This window comes from Bos grunniens, chromosome 5, assembly GCF_055505025.1.
Source record: "Bos grunniens cultivar Pamir isolate PY7600 chromosome 5, Bosgru_T2T1.0, whole genome shotgun sequence".
NCBI lineage: Eukaryota > Metazoa > Chordata > Mammalia > Artiodactyla > Bovidae > Bos > Bos grunniens.
In genome coordinates this window covers 72,553,333-72,574,126 of record NC_141169.1, presented here as the reverse complement: position 1 = coordinate 72,574,126, position 20,794 = coordinate 72,553,333, and the positions used below count along the sequence as shown (strand labels likewise).

The window sequence follows — 20,794 nt, the reverse complement described above, 5'->3', positions numbered from 1 at the left end:
TCTCCTATGTGATCCGTCATCCATCTCCCCCAGTTTCTGTCCAGGCCAAAAATCAGCGACTGACATGTTTCATCAGAAATGTGAAAATCAGTTTCTAGGGCCAGATCCTGCCTTCGCTGTCCCCCCCCACTACTCCCCCAATAGGCTCCAGTGTGCCTGAGAAGTTTCCTGACCCCTCATCCCTGGAAGGGCACCGCCAGGGCCGAGCCACACCGACTTTACATCCCAGACGGATTTATTAGAAGGGCGCTGCTTGTGCACAGGTGGATCCTGTTTGTGCTAATTCTCCTCTTCCTTCTGCTGCTGCTGCAGCCATGAAAGAACTCAGTATCGCTCCCCATAAATCTCTCTCACACACACCACATCCCGCCTCCCCAAACTAGGGATTTCCCACCCCAGGCGGCACTGGTTTTATAATATTCTCCTTCCTGGTGCCTCTGATGTGGCAGTAAAATATGAGACCACCCACAGAGGTGGAAGCTTTGTAGAATCAAGAGCTTCCCCCACCTCCTCCCAAGGCCAAGGCCTTGACTGACTGGCCTGCGGACTCAGAAAACTCATTATGAGAATAAACATATTAGGGCCTTTGGAAGAGGTCTGCGTTTAGGGAGACAGAGCCCTCAGGCACAGTGGGGTCATCCATTCTACCTGAGGTCAGACAGCCGGGCAATTACACCGGCAGCAACCCCAGCCCCCAAGGCATCTAGAATTCCAGACCAGCCCTACCCCTTCCTCTGCCAGACGGAACTGTTCAGAGGCAGCTCAAGCCTGAATGAGCCCCAGGCAAGGAGGCAGCAGTCTGTGTGGCCTGTCAGGAGACAGACTTCTGACTCCCGGCCAGGCGGGGGGATGGACCGCCTGACCCTCAGCTGCAGCCTGAGTCCGTCTGGCAGGCCCAGCGGTAAACATTCCAGAGATGGGCAAAACAAGTGTTTCTCCCGAGAAGGTGAGGCCAGTGGAGGCCAGAGCTGTTTGGGTGGTGGTGGTGTAGTGCTGCGTGCTCTGGGTTCCGAGCTAAGAGTTAGAATCCTGTGCCTGTGGGATGCTAAAAGGGGACTGACTCCACGTGGTAATGGGTGGGGATTTGTGTTGTGTTACACCATTGTATCAGTAGATGGCAGCAGAGCATCTGGAGCACGAGCTGCACCTTGGGCTATCCCAGGAAACATTCATTTACCCAGTCAGCAAGCATTCCTTAAACATGTGCCTGTGCCCTGGCACGTTGTGCCGGATACGAGAGATGCAGTGAGCTTTGAGACACGGTTTCGGGTTTCCAGGAGCTCCTAGACCAGGTGTATGGGGACAGGGGATGTGTAATTCGAACAAGAATGATATGTGTCGTATGGTGGTTAAGTATAGCACCCCGTGGGGACCCAGAGGAGGGACACCTAACCCAGTCTTATTGGGAGGGTGCTTTCAAGGAAACAGTGGTCAGGGATCTTGGGACATGAGAAAGAGGTAACCAAGCAGAGAAGGAGAGAACTGCACAGGCTCAGACTCATAAAAGCACAGGAATTGCAGAAAGTTGAGCGTGTCCAAAAGGTGGGCAGAAAACCAGAGAAGAAATGGGTCATAGGTCAACAGGGTCTAGATCATGAAGGAGCCTAGAGGGTCTAGACTGAATCCTGAAACTCTTGGAGCACAAGATCTAACTCACCATTGCTGCTTGCTTAGAGGCTCTGTGTGACTGAACCTGTGGGAGCTGCTCCCAGCCCTCCCGCTTGATCTCTGGGGTCAGTACAACAGGAGGAGGGATGCGAAGGACCCACAAGCCTTCTGTATCAACATCGCCTATTGATTATCATCACCAATCTCTCATCTCACTGAGGGGGCGGATCAAAGTGAGGCGGACTGTAATTCCGTTCTATAACCCCCAAGAGGGTAAGATGATGTTTGTGGGTCCCCGCACACAGCACCCTCAGCCGCAGTGTAAACACTTGGTAGTTCTTTGTTGTCACTGATTCTGCTTTAGGCCCTGGGCTGTATACTCTGGAGCTTACTCTAAAGTGCTTTGTACGTTGTGTCACATTTAATCCTCGCAATACCCCGTGGGATAGTTACTGTGATTATCCCCATTTCCCAGATGTGGAAACTGAGGCACATGCAGGTTGAGGGAGTTTTTCAGGGTTTCAGAAAAAAAAAAGAGTGAGGGGTGGCGCTGGGATTGCATCCAGGTGTTCTGGCCCTGAGTCCACACTCTCTACTTACTGTCCTTTGAATACAGGATCAAGTGAATTTCTCACCACACCTTGGCTGGCAGATGTTATCACCCCTTAACAAGTGACCTGGAGGAAACTATGACCTGGAGGGATTAAGTACCTTGTCTTAGAACATGCAGTGAGTGAGTCATAGAGCTAAGATTTTGCCCGAGCCTCTGTGATTTGAGATCCATGCTTTATCTAGTATACCAGTGATTTCATTCATTACCATTCGGCTACCATCCTGAGGTCCCAGGATCATCCAGTACTTCTTGTAAACCCAAGCAGCAGGGACCCCTGCCCTCAGTCCTACTTAGTCCTTTACTAGCTATACTCCTTACAACAAAGGAGGACCCTGAAAGTTATACCCTTTGATCATGCAGTGGTTATCCAACCTATAGAATTCCCTGCCCATGAGGACCCAGGCCTAATTCCAGGGCCTGTGTAGGTAAGTTCCCTGATGTATCCTGCCCATACATGGCATGGGGACTGTTGATGGGTGGGCAAGGAGATAAAGTTTGGCCGCATGGGCTGAGTTATCCACAAGCATGCATAGGAAGCCCCAGGGATGCAGGACAGAGAGAAGGCTGGGAGGAGAATTAGGAAGGACGATGGGAACCAAGAGCTGTCAACCTCCAGGCCACTGTGTTCTGGGTGGATCTCTAAGAGTCCTGAGAAGTTCAAATTCTGACCCTTCCAGGTCATTATGAAATTGTATTGTTCAAGGAAGGAAGAGACGGGCATGTTTTATTTAAATGATTGCCACCTTTATCAATTTTAAATGTTAGGCATATGATACATAGACTTCCATTTGTTCTTTTGCCCCATGCTGTACAAATATTAGAGGTGAGCTTATCCCAGTGTCTGGAGTTTGCCAACATTACCTTTATTCGTGATAAAATTCACAAATAATGTGAAAAGGTTCCCTTTGCATGAGGCTGGTCGAACACACATTTTTTAGAAGACCATCCTGGGAGAAAAAAACAAAATCTTGCTTTTTAAAGTCACACTAACAACTCCTGTTCCCATAAAGTTCTATCCACTTGACGTCTGAGCCAATCATCGCCATAAGAAGAAGTGGCATTAATATTAGAGCTGTCAGTCTGAGATTCAGGCAGTCTTGAAGAGAGGTGAATTCCACTGGAGTTGGCTAAATGTAGATAGACTTCAGGAGCAGACAGACTGCAACTGGTCAGAGAATTTGCAGAAGGATTCTTTCACAAGTGGAAGGTTGAAAAGAGATGGGAACATCAATGTTCCAGAGAAAAGAATAGAAAAGAAACTAAGAAGAAGGTTCTTGGATATAACACTACTGATGAGAGCTCAAGCGTGTGGTCATACCATAAAGAAGGCTGAGCACCGAAGAACTGGTGCTTTCGAGCTGTGGTGCTGGAGAAGACTCTTGAGAGTCCCTTGGACTGCAAGGAGAGCAAATCTAAAGGAAATCAACCCTGAATATTCACTGGAAGGACTGATGCTGAAGCTGAAACTCCAATCCTTTGGCCACCTGATGTGAATGCTTACTCATTTAAAAAGACCCTAATGCTGGGAAAGATTGAAGGCTTGAAGGTGAGAGGAGAAGGGGATGGCAGAGGACGAGATGGTTGGATGGCATCACCAACTCAATGAACATGAGTTTGAGCAAGTTCTGGGGGATGGTGAAGGACAGGGAAGCCTGTCTGCTGCAGTCCATGGGGTCACAAAGAGTCAGACACGACTGACGACTGAATAACTTGTGGTCATACCTAGCTGAATGGAAAGCTGGAATATATTGATACATTTCTTGGTGCCAGTCTGTAAAAGTTGTCTCTGTGGGCAAAGAGGAGAATTGGGATTGGGAGCAAATAGCTGTCTGTGCCCCAGAGAAGGTCTATGGATATGTTCAGCACAGTGCTCAGGTTACAGCAAGTCACTAAGAGCTCTTGGTTTCATCAGACCAACAACCAAAAAGAGCCAATGTAAACTTGTATTACTTCTGCTTTGTGGGAGGTCATCTAAACCCAAGAGCACCCCAACATTTGGTCATGTTTTTCAGGGCTGAGAAAAAGCATTGATCTGGCAGTGAAAGTCCAGGATTCAAGCCACTTAGGCAAAGTATTTCATCTCTCTGGGTTTCAGTTTCCTTATTTATGGAATGGAAATAATAATACCCACCTCATGGTGGTGGTTTTAAGTGTTAAATGAGAAGGGCTGTAGGTTAAGATGATAGCACGGTTTTTGGGTACAGAGTAAGTACTCAAAAAGTATCTTTTTTCCTTCATCTATCTCTTCAATCATTTATTCATTCAGCGTATGTTAATTGAGCTCGTACTGTGTATCAAGTACTCTGGTACATGTTGGAAATAGAATGATGAGTAAGATGGATTGTTCCTAGCCTGGAGGAATTGTGTTATAATTCAGTGGGAAACAGGCGTGAACCCAGTTACTAACTATAACGAATTATAGTAAATGCTGTGATACAAAAGTAGAGCATGAAGAGAGAATTTATATGAGAAAAGAAATGACTAAGGTCAAGATTCGGGTGCTTTTAGAGAAAATGGACAAGTGGATGGATTTGAGAAATAATTAGTATGTAGAACCCATGGCGATAGAGAGAAGGAGCTGATAAGAATGAAGTCTGTGTTTTTGCTTCGAGTGATGGGCAGATGGGATGCCATTTAATGCTGATGGGAAGACAGAAGCAGGGGTGTATAGGAAAGATGATAGAAGGGTGGTTGGATGGACGAAGGGGCAGATGAGGTCTGCTTCATTGGAGAGATGGACAAATAAAGGAGTGGATGGATAGAGCAACATAATAAGTCATTTACAGGTCATATAGGGTCTACCTAATAAAATAATTCTGCATTATTTATTTGTGTAGGATTCTTTATTCCTTTTGATCCTTAAAATAATGTTTAGAAATATATTATGCAGACGTTAATATCTCCCTTTTATAGAGGATAAAGCGGAGACACAGAGATGTAAAGTGACTTGGCAGAACCGAAACCTGAGTCTCCAATCCTCACATCCTGTACTCTTTCCCTTTCCCATGTGATACATATAAATAATGAGAAAATCATCCATCTGGGTGGGAGAGAGCAAGAAAGTGGGGAATGTGTCTGGACATGCACCTCGGGGGGTAAGGCCTTTGGAAGAAGGGAGGAAAGAGTGAAGCAATTGGTATCCTTACTCAGTAGATTTCTTCCTCTCCTTCACAGGGCCAAGTATTTCCATGGAAAGAAGGTGAATGGAGAGATTGAGATCCGAGTGGAACAGGTAGGTTGGAGCTAGTCTTTAGTGCTATCACCATGATCTTTTCTATAGGCAGAGCCATTCCCAGAAGCATACTTGGCCCCCATCTTCTGAAACTATAATGAGTAAGGATTACCAGAAAAATCCTGGCTTATACCTGGAAGATGTCTTAAATTCCAGAATTATTTAGTACAATAGTTTTCAACCTTTCTGTTTTAGCAGCAGAACCTTGATTCAAGAGGAATCTCAAGTAGGGCCCATTCTAACAAATAGAGACACATAGAGCTTCTCTGATGGAAATGGGCCATAGGGAGCCCAAAAGTCTGCTCCATTCTGTTCCACCTCCCTCTGTTCCCCACCATGGTCCCTGAGGTGTCTCTTTGGAAGCACAGTGTGGGCGCACAATGGGTTTGAATCCTGACTCCCTCATTTTCTAGGTATTGGGCAAGTGAGTCTGTGTCTCATTTTCCTTGGGATTAAATTATTTAACGCCTCAAAAGAGATTAGAATCTCGACTACTGGCTCTTGTTATTACCACTAGTATCCACACACTTCATTTTATAGGGAAAAAAAAGCACATACTTACCCAAGGTTATAGTGGAAGTCAGTGGTAGAATTAGGCCCAGAACTTGTGGCCTCCAGATCTAGGACTCCTCCCCTTCATTCACTGAAGACTTGCTGGGGACCAACTCAATGCCAAGCACTGTGCTTGGCCTTAGGAGAGCGCATGAGAGCATGGACTCTGGAGCTCAACTCTTGGTTCCAGTCCCAACTAACTTTGTGACATTAGTTCAACAATACTTAAGCCCCCCAAAATTCAGTTTCTTCATCTACCACTGGAGTAGAGCATCAGCTTGATAGGGTAGCCAAGAGGATCGAATGAGTTAGTCCAAGAAAAGTACTTAGACCAGCACAGGGCATACAATAACACTTAGTAGATGTTACCCATTTATCATCATCCTCATCATCAAAGGCAAGCAATAAGATGGAAAAGGCTCTTGCTGTAAGATGAACTCAGAAAAGCACCATAGAAAAATCAAAGGATGTGACTTTTCCAGCACTCTGAGTTTGATGTGTTGGAGGAACAGAAAGCTTTTTGAGCATCAAATTTGAGTTGGCTTAATATTAAAACACCTACAGCTTGAATTTCAATTTGATCCTGTGGCTTTCAAGTCAGTCCAGTGTCTACTGGTTTTCCTTCCATGGCAAAGAACGGGTTATTTTTGTTCACTTGACAAACATTTGTCAAACATCTACTATGCTAGCTAGCTCACATGTGCAGAACAAGGATAGAGAAGCAGAGGCGCTATCCCAAATAACTTGTGGTCTAGGAAGGGAGGCAGGGTAAGTCTTCACAGAACCCAACGCAGGTGGAATCCAGGAAAGAGAGATCCAAACTTAGTGCTGTGGGCAGCAGAGGCCACAGCTATTTGGAGGAGTCCAAGTGACTTCAACGAGGGGGTGGTATTTGAAATGGATTGTAAAGAGTGGCTAGGATTTCAACAAGTGATGATGGCAACAGGAAGAGTGAGGAGATTGAATCAGCGTGAGCAGAGGTGAGGAAAGTGGAAGCTCGGGGTGTGGAATGATTGAGGACACTCTTCCCCTGACCCTAACCTATTCATCCTCCCAAATCCTCTCTCTACCATCTACCTGGCATCTTAGCTAGAAACTGCACAGTCTCCTGGCTGCCTCCTTTTCCCTCCACCATTATACCTGTTCACCACATGCTATAGACGCCATAGCCCACATCCCTCTGGTCTATCCATTCTTCTCTGTTCCCATTGCCAATTCCTTGGCTGAACCATCATCAGCTCTCATCCTGTCTTCATAATCAATAGCCTCCTAACTTCGTATTTTCATCCACTTCCAATTTATTTTTTGTACTAAAACCAGGCTGATCTTTCTGAAAAATCAAAGCTTTAAAAGTGTTAAGTTTAAAATTCTTTTCTCGGACATTCTTTATTTGAGCCCTCCCACCGCAATCTAAATCAGAAAACCTGGTTATTCCCTTACCTAGCACCCCAGTTTTTCCTTTCTAGCCCTTATCTGAGTTTTTAACCACATATTTAGATGTGGTATTATTTGCATGAGGGTAGGGACCATGACTATTTGGATCTCACTCTGTTAAATAACACAGGGCCTGGCACATACTAGAGTGGAAGCAAATATTTGCAGAATGACTAACTGATGGATTCCACAGATTCCAATCTGTTTGTCAGTTTCCAACAGAGATAAATTGCTGTTCTTTAATCTTCCCTCAAAAATCTGAGTTTTCCATAAACCATCTGGTAAATGCTCAGTTGCTAGCTGTCTCACTTCATTCATGAAACCCCAGGAGCATGTTTTAATTTTGCCCTTTATCTCAATGCTGCTTCTGGCCCAACTTATGGGTGTAAATCTGTAAGCAGGAGCATCAGAGAGAGTTGTCCTAAGAATAGCTCACCCAGGACCCTGGGGACACTCAGCCAACCTCTGAAGGCTACAGCCACACTGCAAAAGTTGGCTAATTTAGAGTCATCTTGATTTCTCGTCATTTCCCTCTGTGGCAATCAGAAGGCAAATTATCCAAGAGGCCAATTAGCAGTCATTTGGGCATTTTTCCCTGGAAGATATGTCTTCCTAAACTCATCCTAGAGTCTGAATTGTTTGTCTTTTCCCATCTGGATCGATGGGTGGGTCACATAAGCAACCCCCTAGGAATCTCATATGCATCCTTTAGTACTTAGGAGAAGTCTTAGGATGGAAGCCACTGTTTAGTCTGAGCTGGCCTCACATTTTGGAATTCTGTCTCCCAAGTAAGGGCCAAATTAACCAGATAATTGCACTGTCTGGGTTTTGCTGGACAGAGCAAATGAGTTAGTTGTGGTTGGCCTAAAGGAAGCCTCCGCCCCTTCTCTCCACCCTCTTCCCCCCAGTTCAAAAACTGTTTGCCTCAGCTTTTGCAGAGCCAGGAATCAAGAAACCCTGGGGAGGCCAGTGGGGGAAACTGCCTCATGTTGCATCCCATTACCCAGAATGCCCTGCTGGCTCTGCAGGGCCTCTCAGCAGTGTCCTCGCAGGGCCTGAGAGGTTCCAGCCAGGGTGGCTGGCATGTCAAGCTCTCTTCTGTTTATATTTGAGGCAAAGGATCTCTTTCTCCACAGGTACAAGTCACCCCTCTGTGGGACTCAGCAGTGAGGTTGATGAATGGATTAATACCAAGTAGACTCAAAGTTCTGAGACTAGCTGGCTAGTACTTGGTGGAGCAGAGCCTTGGACTTCATTTTTCTTTAATAAAAAGACCAAAATTATAATAGTCTTTCCTCGGTGTTAACAGAGGTACCAAAGCCTAAGTGGCAGTGCATTGCTCCAGCAGATGGAAAGAAAGGCAGGAGAAGGTAAAGATCCTTCTCCTCTGATTTACGTAGGAATGCCCGTGGCTCCTTTGGAGTCCTGTCCTTGCATGATAGTGGAGTTGAGATGGGCTTCGGTAGATGCATATGGATCCTAGGGAAGGCTGTTGGTTGAAGTCCTGTTCATCTTCTCCTCTTTTTATATTTCCTCAACTTTGTCTGCTGGGAGCAAAGATGGAATTTCCCCCTTAAAAGAATTTAAGCATTCAAGACCATCATGTATATACATCATGTGTATATTTTTCATACCTACTTCAGCCTACCATCCACCATTCTTTCTGGGGCAGTCCTTCTTAGAGTAGATCCTAACTGTAGATATTGTCATAAAGGCTGTGTTATATTTCAAGAAATAATTGTCAGTGAGATAAAGAAGTGGAGGTTGGGTGTTAGTTAATTCAGTTTTGTGGATTGGTAGCTGGCACCCCACTCCAGTACTTTTGCCTGGAAAATCCCATGGACGGAGGAGCCTGGTAGGCTGCAGTCCATGGGGTCGCTACAGTCGGACACAATTGAGCGTCTTTACTTTCACTTTTCACTTTCATGCATTGGAGAAGGCAGTGGCAACCCACTGCAGTGTTCTTGCCTGGAGAATCCCAGGGACGGGGAAGCCTGGTGGGCTGCCGTCTATGGGGTCACACAGAGTCAAACACGACTGAAGCGACTTAGCAGCAGCAGCAGCAGGTTGGACATAACCCCCACGAGGAAATGACTACTTGATGGTAATTCACCTTGAGAGAAATACATCTAACACTTTGCCAAAGAGCTCTGCCCTTGGCTGTGTTGTACATCTCCTTCTCAACTGTGATTTATCGAATTACATTTGCTGATGACTTGAAGTTAATGGGAGAGAGTATGGTGGATTAAATTTGATATGATCCAACTGAGTAAGGATACAATATAAGATCCTATTCAAAAGCTCAGCGGAAGAGGAGCAGGACTGGGGAGACTTAACTTATTAACATCTCATGAGGAGAAAACAAGACCTAAAATTTGAGTTAAACAAATTCTTAATATTTGTGAGAAGAAGTATGGTGTGGAAGTTAGGACTGTGACTCTAGTGCAAGATATACTGGAGATGGAGTCTCAGCTCCATCATGTTTTAACAATAACTGACCTTCCACTTATAGCATCACTAAGTATTAGCTTTTTCATATGAAAAATGAGGATAATAATTTCTATCCTTGGAGTTAATGTGTGGAGTGAATTAGTCAGTATAAGTCATATGCTTGGCATAGTTTCTGACATGTTTATTAAGAGCTCAGTAACTATAGTTATGGGCTTCCCTGGTGGCTCAGTGGTAAAGCATCTGCCAGCCAATGCAAAAGATGTGGGTTTTATCCCTGGGTTGGGAAGATCCTCTGGAGAAGGAAATGACAACCCACTCCAATATTCTTGCCTGGGAAATCCCATGGACAGAGGAACCTGGAGGCTATATATAGTCCATGGGGTGGCAAAAGAGTTGGACAAAACGTAGTGATTGAAACAACAACCATGGTTATCTCTGAAAACCTGATGCATTATCAGGGTGCATTATCAAAGTACAGCATTTAGAATTCAGTAAAGTGATGGCACACACACACAGCACACATACACACTCTCATTGTATTAGCCGGACTCCAGTGAGAGATCCAGTTGTACCATCACGCCGGGAGGGGATAGTAGCAGCCTGAAATGTCTCACGAAGAGAGTGGCTGCAGTGAGAAGCAAAGGAGAGCAGTGTAAGGAACTGGAGATGCTTAGTCCGGAGAAGAGAGCCTTTGGTAGAACTCACTGTACTCTGCAAATATTCACCACCTGAATGAGTGGTTGAAAAGAGTTAGAGCTACCATATGTTGAGTATTAATACTTAGAAGGTAAGGATAAATGCTTTTTGCTGTTGAGATGGGCACTGTCATTGTCTCTGTCTTACAGAAACAGGCTCAGGCGGAATAAGAGTGCTTTCTCAAGGTTGCCTGATTTGTAATTGGCAGGAACCTGTTCTTGAACCTAGACAGTCTAAATTCAGAGTCCTCTTATCCACTGCATTTTTCTGCCATTTGCTGCAGATACCAAGAACAATAACCAGATGTATTGGTTAAATGTTTTTGTATGCATAACCTTATTCCAGCCTTACCCCAACACTTTGAGGTGAGTATGAGGGCTCTCCCTGTTTGGCAGATGAAGAAACTAAGGCTCGAAATGTTAAACATCCTGCTTGAAATGAGTGATGGAGGAATTCGAACCCAGGATTCATCTGCACGTGTGCTGAACCACCAGCCTGTATTGTTTCACTGGGATTAGAATTCAGGCTAACGGTACAATCATAGAAAAAGATGGACTTCAACTTGGTATAAACAGACATTGTTCAGCAATGCCGAGTAATGATGAATGGACCACATCCCTTTGGTGGGTACGGAGTCCCTGTGTTGGACATGCTTCGGCAGAAACTAGATGGTTAATTTGGGAAATATTTCGCAGGAAATGTATGTACCTAATCAGATACAACTTTCATTATTTTTTCTTATTTTTTTGCATAAAAGTAATATGTTTAAATAGTCAAAATTTTAAAAGGTAAAAAATGGTATCTGGTGAAAGATCTACCTCTAACCCTACTGCCCTTACCAATCTATTTCTCTTTTGGCTAATCATTTAACTGGTTATTGGCCAGTTCATTTAAACATTATAACTTGTTTCTTAGGCAGCTTTCCAGAGAAATTGTAAATGCCGTAATCAAATACACATTTGTGTTTGTTTTCCTTTGCTTTTCATAGATGGTTCTGTTCAGTTCAGTTGCTCAGTTATGTCCAACTCTTTGCGACCCCATGGACTACAGCATACCAGGCTTCCCTGTCTATCACCAACTCCCGGAGCTTGCTCAAACTCCATCGAGTTGGTGATGCCATCCAGCCATCTCATCCCCTGTCATCCGCTTCTCCTCCTGCCTTCAATCTTTCCCACCATCAAGGTTTTTTTCCAGTGAGTCAGTTCTTCACATCAGGTGGCCAAAGTATCGGAGCTTCAGGATCAGTCCTTCCAATAAATATTCAGGACTGATTTCCTTTAGGATGGACTTTTTGGATCTCCTTGCAGTCCAAGGGACTCTCAAGAGTCCTGTCCAACACCACAGTTTAAAAGCATCAGTTCTTCAGTGCTCAGCTTTCTTTATAGTCCAATGCTCACATCCATACATGAATACTGAAAACACTCTAACTTTGACTAGATGGACGTTTGTTGGCAAAGTAGTCTCTGCTTTTTAATATGCTGTCTAGGTTGTCATAGATATCATAGTTAGTCATAGATGGTAGTTGATCAGAAAAAAACATAAACAACTGTATTCAGAGGAGTATTGAATATGGAAGTTTGATTCCAAATGGGTCAGAGGGGGAACTCTTATTGCCCAGAGTTGCAGCAGTCCTACATTCACTGTTATCACTGCCTCGGCTAGAACTGCCACTATTGCCAGTGGGAACATGAGCCTGCATCCCCCTGAGGCTGGAGGAATTGCCACCCACCTGCTTTAACCGCTCCTGCTGTTGGCAAAGCTTTGTTGCCACCATTTGCCTAACCTCAACTCTTACCTGAATGGTAAGAAATTGGTAGAAATTAGCTGGAATTACATGTCAAAAGGGCTTCCCTGGTGGCTCAGATGGTAAAGAATCTGCCTGCAGTGCAGGAGACCTGGGTTCGATCTCTGGGTTGGAAAGAAACCCTGGAGAAGGGCATGGTAACCCACTCCCGTGTTCTTGCCTGGAGAATCCCCATGGACAGATAAGCCTGGCAGGCTACAGTCCATAGGGTTTGAAAGAGTCGGACACAACTGAGTGACTAAGCACAGCACAGTGTGTCAAAAGAACCCGGGAAGTGTAGAGATAGGCTTTCAGCCCCCGTAGTGCAGGAGAGGATAGGATGGGTGTGGGGCTGAGCGGCAGTCAACAAGTGAGCAGTGCAGTCCATCCACACGTACCCTGTGGTTCAGTGTATCTTAGAGTTTATTCCTTGAAAGTATGTGCAGAGCTGCCTCATTCTCATTAATGGTTGCTGAGGGGCTGTTATTTGAATATACCATCATTTATTTTCCTTAACTTTACTATTATAAACAATGCTAAACCTATGTCATTTGAAGCATCTGTTTGTATACGCCTAGGATTCCTATCTAGAATAGAAAAAGTGGTTATGAATGTATTGCATGTGGTGCTTGCTATAATGCACCTTGAAGAATGAAGGACTTTCCCCCAGCTGCTGGAGTTGATACCAGAAGACAGCCCTCAGTTGTCAGCCCTCACTCTGTGCCTCCCTCAGATGAAAAGGGCTGCCTTGCCCAAGGGCGCATCTCCTGTGACCTTGGCTGGCACAGGGAGTAAAGACCTAGCTCCTTTATCCCAATTTGAGACAACTCTGAAGGGCCACCCCAGCTTCAGAGTTCCCTGTGGAGTTGGTGGAAGCATCTGCTGAGACGGCAGTGCAGCCCAGCTGCTCTCTCTGCCCAGTCCTGCCTCCTTGCCTTGTCTTCCCTTCCAGTGGTGGTGATCCCCAAAGTTCTTCCTAATGAACTTCTCACGGGCTAATGTTCATCTCAGAGTCTGCCTCCCAGGACATTTATAATTCTGATAGATATTGACAAATTGCCCTCCACAGTGGTTATACAAATGATCTATAAGGCCCTTTGGGTCTGAATTTCTAGGACTTTACATGCCTCATGGGTCCTGGAGACCACCATGCACAGAATGCTCTCCTGGTTCCAGCCCAAGCATCGATGCTGAACTCTGAAGTGCTTCATCATTTGATCGTCATATTTGACCTCCTTGTGTTTGAAATTCACCAGAGCTTGGTATTTCTCTGCAGGGCTGAATCCGGCAGAACTCTACCCGCTCTGATCCACTAAGCCTTGTTTTGTTAACACAATCCTGCAAGATTTATTTGTTTGGCTTGGCTTACCCTGACCTCAGACGTTCTGTTTTGTATTATTTTTAAAAGCGTGCAGGTCTCCATGGAGGTTTTTTTTTTTTTTTCCTTTTCAAATTTAAGAAACAGCTGGAGGAATAAAGAAAAAAAGCAGGTGGGACACTAGGGCTATTAACTGAAACATAACTCATTAGAGGAGCAAGTGTTTCTCTGCTTAACCATAACATTGATTGATGTAGATTTATTACCACTCTTGGTCTGCCTTTAGGCTCACCGACTTAGGAAGACAATAGAGAAATGGAGAAGCAATAATCGTGGTGATAGTAGCAAACATATTGAGCAGGGACTGTATGCTAGAGGCCATGTTACAGCCTTCCTCTGTGTTAATGCATTTACCCTGCATAATATGCCTGTCACTGAGGAAACTGAGGCTCAGAGGGTTTAAATAAAGTGCCCAAACAGAGTCACACAGCTAGTAAGAATGTGGGGATCTAGGGATTTGAAACCAGTTTCAGTCAAGTCCAGGGTCCGCATTCTTAACCAAAGTAGAATGTGTTTGTCACTCAGTCATATCCAACTCTTTGTGACCCCATGGACTTGTAGCCCACCAGGCTCCTCTGTCCATGGAATTCACCAGGCAAGAATACTGGAGTAGGTAGCCATTCCCTTCTCCAGGAGACCTTTCCGAACCAGGAATCAAACCCAGGTCTCCTGCATTGCAGGCAGATTCTTTACCAAAGTATATCCATCAGCTTAAATATGTTGGATCTTGAATTTGTCTTCTTCAGGTTCTTTGCCTTTCCTCTCTTTGCTCGGGTTCTTTGAGCATATCACTCTACCATTGTTTCCTGTCTCACCCTACTCGTTTGATCTACTGGATAAATTACAAGCTCTTATGAGATGTTCTTCCAGCAAGACTCCTCCTTTCCCGACTAACCCTGATGCTCTGACTCATCATTTGATGTTTCTGGCTTATTGCTGCATTGTTCCCCTGTTAACAATTCTGTTTGTTCTTTTCTTCCCCCCAAGGGCTACTGTTTGTCTTTAAGTGTAGCTGTATATTTATAGATTACATAAATAGTGTTAATAGCTCAGACTCTGGAACCAGACCACCTGGGTTGGAATCTCAGCCTAAGTGACCTTAAGCAAGTAATTTGACTTCTTTGTGCCTCATTTTCCTCATATGTAACATGAAAGTAATAATAACAACAACAGCAATATGTACCTATAGAGTTGTTATGAGAATGAAATAAATTATCACATGTGAAAAATGCAAAGCATATCCTGGCATCCAGAAAGTGCTGCCTAAGTGTTAGTAGTTGTTTTTACAGCCACCTTCACATCACTGATCACGTGTTGCCTGAGTAGTTTCTAGGTGTCAGTATGTGGGATTATTCAGAAATGGAAAGAATATAATCCATTCTGTAGAGAACTTAGCTGTGTAGTTGAGGAATAGACGTATATGCATGTCATGTTTATATCTGTGTTTTTATTATTTATACACACACACCACACACACACACACACACACACACACACACACAGGCTTCCCAGGTGATGCTAGGGGTAAAAGAACTCTCCTGCCAGTGCAGGAGATGTGAGAGACACAGGCGCAGGTTCAGTCCCTGGGTCAGGAAGATCCTCTGGAGGAGAGCATGGCAACCCAATCCAGAATTCTTACCTGGAGAATCCCATGGACAGAGGAGCCTGGTGGGCTACAGTCCATTGGGTTTTCACAGAGTGGGACATGAATTAAGTGACTTAGCACGCATTCACGTGTGTGTGTGTGTGTATATATATATATATATATATATACAAATAATATCTCCAATATTATTTCCCATTGATACATGGCATTTAATTGACACCTGGTATAAACTTCTAGCTTTTCCTTGATAGCAGGTAGCACAGGTCCTGGTCAAAGTGTTCATCGAATGTTGAGTGTATGGGTGAGTGAATGGATGACATGATACAGTCATAGAAGGGTGGAGTCAAAAAGGGACTTTGAGATCATCTAATCCAGAGGTTCACAGAGGGCAAGTGACTATTCCTAGCATACACATCGGATTATTGTTGGAGTTCAAAATAGGGAGACCCTGGGCTTCCATCTCCCATGTCATTGTTTTTCCTACTACATTTACTTCAGTGTTGTCTTTTGTCTTACCCTTTGAAGAAACTCTTGGTCACTGCTGATGGATGTGAGAGTTGGACTGTTAAGAAAGCTGAGCACCAAAGAATTGATGCTTTTGGACTGTGGTGTTGGAGGAGACTCGTGAGAGTCCCTTGGACTGCAAGGAGATCAACCAGTCTATCCTAAAGGAAATCAGTCCTGAATGTTCATTGGAAGGACTGATGCTGAAGCTGAAACTCCAATACTTTGGCCACCTGATAATAAAGAACTACTGACGCATTGGAAAAGACCCTGATGCTGGGAAAGATAGAGGCAGGAGGAGAAGGGGACGACAGAAGATGAGATGGATGGATAGCATCACTGACTCAATGGACATGAGTTTGAGCAAGCTCCAGGAGTTGGTGATGGACAGGGAAGCCCAGCGTGCTGCAGTCCGTAGGGTTACAAAGAGTCGGACACAACTGAGCAACTGAACTGAACTGATAGTTTTAATAGCAGACAAATCTAATTTTCTAACTCTGAAGTTCATATTTTCCATGTTTACCTGTAAGAGGCTTTGTTCTTCAAGAATGGGGGGTGGGGGTGAGCAACAGCTGTTAACAGCTGATGGTCAATGAAGGAGCTGCACTAGGGGGGGTGCTGATACCATGTTGGAGAGCCGTACTGATTCTAAGTGTAACCAGGACTGCTTTGCCAGTTGGGTGATTCTTCCTGGTGTGACTATACCTTAACCAGTGATGAGAAGAAAGGAGCCATGGGCATGAAAGCAGGTCCATCTTCTGCACCGGGAATTGCTGCTCATAACTCCTTAGCCTATGCCTGCCAAGTTCTGTAATTTACCCTCCCTAACTGCCACCCACTCCATCAACATCTGTCCTGTCCCCTCTTAATATCATATTGAAAGTGAAAGTGTTAGTCACTCAGTCGTGTCTGACTCTTTGTGACCCTATGGACTGTAGCCCTCCAGACTCCACTGTCCATGAAATTTTCCAGGCAAGAATACTGGAGTGGGTTCCTATGCTCTCTTCCAGGGGATCTTTCCAGCCCAGGGATAGAACCTGTGTCTCCTGAACCTCAGGCAGATTCTCTACCATCTGAGCCACCAGGGAAGTCCAATATTGTGTTAATAGATAGATGAGACTCCAGTGGAGATCAAGTTAGAGGTTCTGTAAAAGTACAAAGTGAAGTCACTCACTTGAGTCCGACTCTACGATCCCATGGAGTGTAACCTACCAGGCTCCTCTGTCCATGGAATTTTCCAGATAAGAGTACTGGAGTGGGTTGCCATTTCCTTCTCCAGGGGATCTTCCCAACCCGGGGATCAAACCCAGGTCTGCTGCATTGCAGGCAGACGCTTTACTGTATGAGAAGGATAAAATAATAAGCCCTTTAATTTCTTGAGGAATGTGTAATAAGAAAGTAAATAAAACGCCGTATCTTAACCTGCCCCTTTGTTCAAGAAACACTTACTGAGCACATGCTTTGTATGTGGCCTTAATGACAGAGCTCACCACTCTCAAAGGGTTCTCCTTCTGGTGGAAAATAAACAGTGGGGGCTGTGGCTATTGTACACTGGGATGTGTGCTGATACAGAGATCATACAAAGCATAGTGGAGCACAGAAGAGGGAGGGATCGTCAACCTTGCCTGGGAACACTCTTAGGAGAGGCTTCACAGAGGCCTGGGGGCAAGAATTAGCCAAGTGTCAGGACAGGAAGGGTACAGTTGTGCACACAGGGTAGTGAGGTAGTCAGGTATTCAAGCCTTCCCACTAAAGAGTATGTTTGAAATTTCAATTTGTTACATGTCAGGGAAATGACCAGAGTAGAGGTTGCATGCAAAAGGGTGGTGGGAGATGAAGCTGAAAAAGAAAACAGTCTCTATCCAGGATGGGATTTGTATGGCAATGCATGCGGTTAGAAATTGAATTGTGTCCTGGGGGAGTGAGACATATTTTTTGGACTTTTTAAACCATGGAGTAATATGATCATGTTTTCATTTTAGGATGCACATGCTGATAGTGGTTTTAGAAGATAGACTGGGTGGCATGAGACTGGAGGCAGGGAAATTCCGCTCTGGATTGGGTGAAAAAAAACTTCTTATCCTGGAATATTATGCTTGGGGAGAAGGTTCATGGAAAGAACTTCATAAAATGTGTGTGTATCCCTGACTTGGTGTTCTTTAGCCCATTGAGCTTCATTCTCATACCTGTAACTTGTATTTGAGAATAGAAGGGATAACCTGTTTTCCTTAAAACAGAGAGGATGGAACCAAACCCGCAGGATGTGTTTGAGCTGGCAACGCATGAAAGTGACCACCGTCACCCTCATCTTGTTCACCAACAGTCCTGGCCACTTGCTCTGACCCATTTCACACCCACATTCCAGCTTACTCCCAACCTGCTGAATCTCTGGCCTCGTGATTTCTTCAACTACTTATGCTCTTCTCCCCATGCCATTTCTCCAGCTTTGACCTCCAGCTTTTGCTCAGCCATTCTTTATGTTTGCTGCCAGCTCTGCTGTCATCTCTACTGTTTGGGGTCTGGCTCACTCCCTGATGAGAGGAGCCCTGCTGGGTTCACCCCAGCCCTGCCAGCAGGCCCTGCCCGGATGTGCTTGCACACAGGATTTCAGTCTTTGCATTTCAGTAGGAATCAAGGGTTATTAATTAACCCAGGGTGGAACCTATTATGAAACATCCCAGAAAGCTGAAACAAACCAAAGGGACTTCTGAACTCACAGCAGGGAAAAATGCCTTTTAATTGACTTGGATGACTTCACTGCAGAAATCTGTCTAGCTGTTATGCTAAACTGGAAACTAATCTATTAGATTGTCTAAGGAATCTCCCAGCCCACCCTGACCAGAATCTCCTGAGGTGGGGAGTGTGGCCGGCACATAAACAGGACACATGCTTTGAAATGGCTTCTTTTGGATCATATCCAGTGTGGCTGCCTTTTCTAGACCCTGGGAAAGAGAGGAGAAGCTGGTATCTGAGAATGAGCTTATATGTCCTACAGTATGTATATTTAACATCACATAGGGAGCTTCCTTTAGAGTAGAATTCAACCTAAGCTGAACCTAAGAGAAGTCTTGGATCACTTCTCTCAGGGAGTTTAGAGGGTAACATGAGATAATTTCCACAGATGGTGTTGTCATGTACACGACAGCTGTGTAGTCTGGACTCAGAAGGGATTAGTGAAAATAACCAATGTCTAATCACTTGCTCACTGGGTGCTGGGCACACGCTAAGTACATCAGACAGATTAGTTTATTTATCTTCATCACTACTCTATGACGAGCAGATGCTCTACCCCCATTCTCCAGATGAGGAAACTAGGGCTAAGAGAGGTTGGGGGGCTTACTGAAGGCCACACAGCTTACCCGTGGCAGAGCTGGAATTCACAGTTTGACTCCAGATGCTCTTTTACTTGGGAAGGTGTATCTGGAGAAGTAAAAATCTGAAAAAGACTTGGTGAATTTCTTCTTCCGTGTAAGGACTGACCTGTCCATGAGACTTGTTCTGTGGGCTGCAGACTTGCCTACAGGGTCCTCTGCAAGTGAGCCCTGCCTACCTTTCCTTAAGGTTTAGCTCAGGCATTATTTCTATTCTGCTTCCCCTGAGCTGCTTCTGTCCAAGGAGGGTAAGGTGCCTCTTGACCATGCTGTCACATACCTCATGCATATTTCTATCATTCCATTTACCAGATTACTTTGAAATTAGTTGTTCACCTGCCTGTCACTCCCTCTAGTCTCTGGGCTTATAGAGAACATGGACAGTATCTTTATTCAACCTACAAATATTTACTGAGTGTCTACTATGTGGTGAGTGCTAAGACTGAAAAGGTGATTAAAAATAGACATAGTGTCTACCTGATAGAGCTTAAAGTCTAATGGGAAAGACAGATGTTAATCACATAATTGATCTCTAGCTCTCTCTCACACACACACACTGACACTTGCACACACTCGCATACATACATGCATACACCACAATTGCAAACTGATCAGGAGCCATGAGAAAAAGACACAGTGTTACAGTAGCACGATACCACTGGCTACTTATTCAGGTATTTAGTAGGTGTTTCCAGTAACCAGATACCTAATCTGTGCTCAATAAATATTTGTCTAATAATCTGAAGTAGGGGAAAATGCAAAAGCTACAGAGAAAATATCGGATCTACCGTAAGAACTTCCCAGGAAACAGATTCACCCAAATATTCTTTGGCATGGTGAGTGACATAGCTACAGCACTAATCTGACACCAGTGATACAGGTGAACATTAGGTGAACACAACAGGCCAGCCACTGTCTGAGTTTATCTGTATATGCTTAACCCTCACTGTGACCTCACCAAGGAAGTGCTGATGAAACTGAGACTCGAGAGGTCGTGTCTTACGCAAGGCCACCCAGCGGTCGGTCAGTGAAAGACCTGAGATGTGAATACTCCAGAAGCCCTGGTGCACCACTGACCCTGCATCTTAATGCCTGTTTTAATCTCTTCTCTAGAGCCAAGGCTAGTCACCAGGTATTCCTTGCCCAAGGTCATAGTGCTGGTTACAGTAAAGCCAAGCTTGTCTCCTCCTTGCCAAGTCAGGCTGTGGGAGTTCTCAAGGGAGAAACCTGGCTATGGCAGAGGGCAGTGGCAGATGGGAAGTAGAACTGAGTCCCCTTAAGGGGCACGGAGTTGCATCTAGGGGGTTCTGGGTGCATGTTAAAACCAAGAAAAAAAAATTATTATTGAAGGTCAGTTGTGTGCCCTTCATGGCTCTAATGCTTCTCTCACGGTGCTAAATTTAGTCTTGTTATTGTTCAGATGACAAGACCAAGGCTGGGAGGGGTAAAGTAGGTATTTGAGGGATTAGCAACAGAATTGTGATTGGAACTTGTGCCTGCCTGCTTTCTTTGGCTCACCTGTTGCCCCGCTGGACCTGGAAAAAAGGCTTGCTTCCTCTTGCCTAC

General features: G+C 44.8%; 1 protein-coding gene across 3 annotated transcripts in view; it reads left to right on the top strand.

The window, feature by feature from the left end:
- Positions 1 to 20,794, top strand: part of SYN3 (synapsin III) — a 496,131-nt gene that overhangs the window by 49,001 nt on the left and 426,336 nt on the right. For all 3 annotated transcript variants that reach the window (XM_086401179.1, XM_086401180.1, XM_086401182.1), the window contains exon 3: positions 5,396 to 5,453. In XM_086401179.1, coding sequence (XP_086257305.1) covers positions 5,396 to 5,453 — 58 coding nt within the window. The remainder of the gene's footprint in view (positions 1 to 5,395; positions 5,454 to 20,794) is intronic.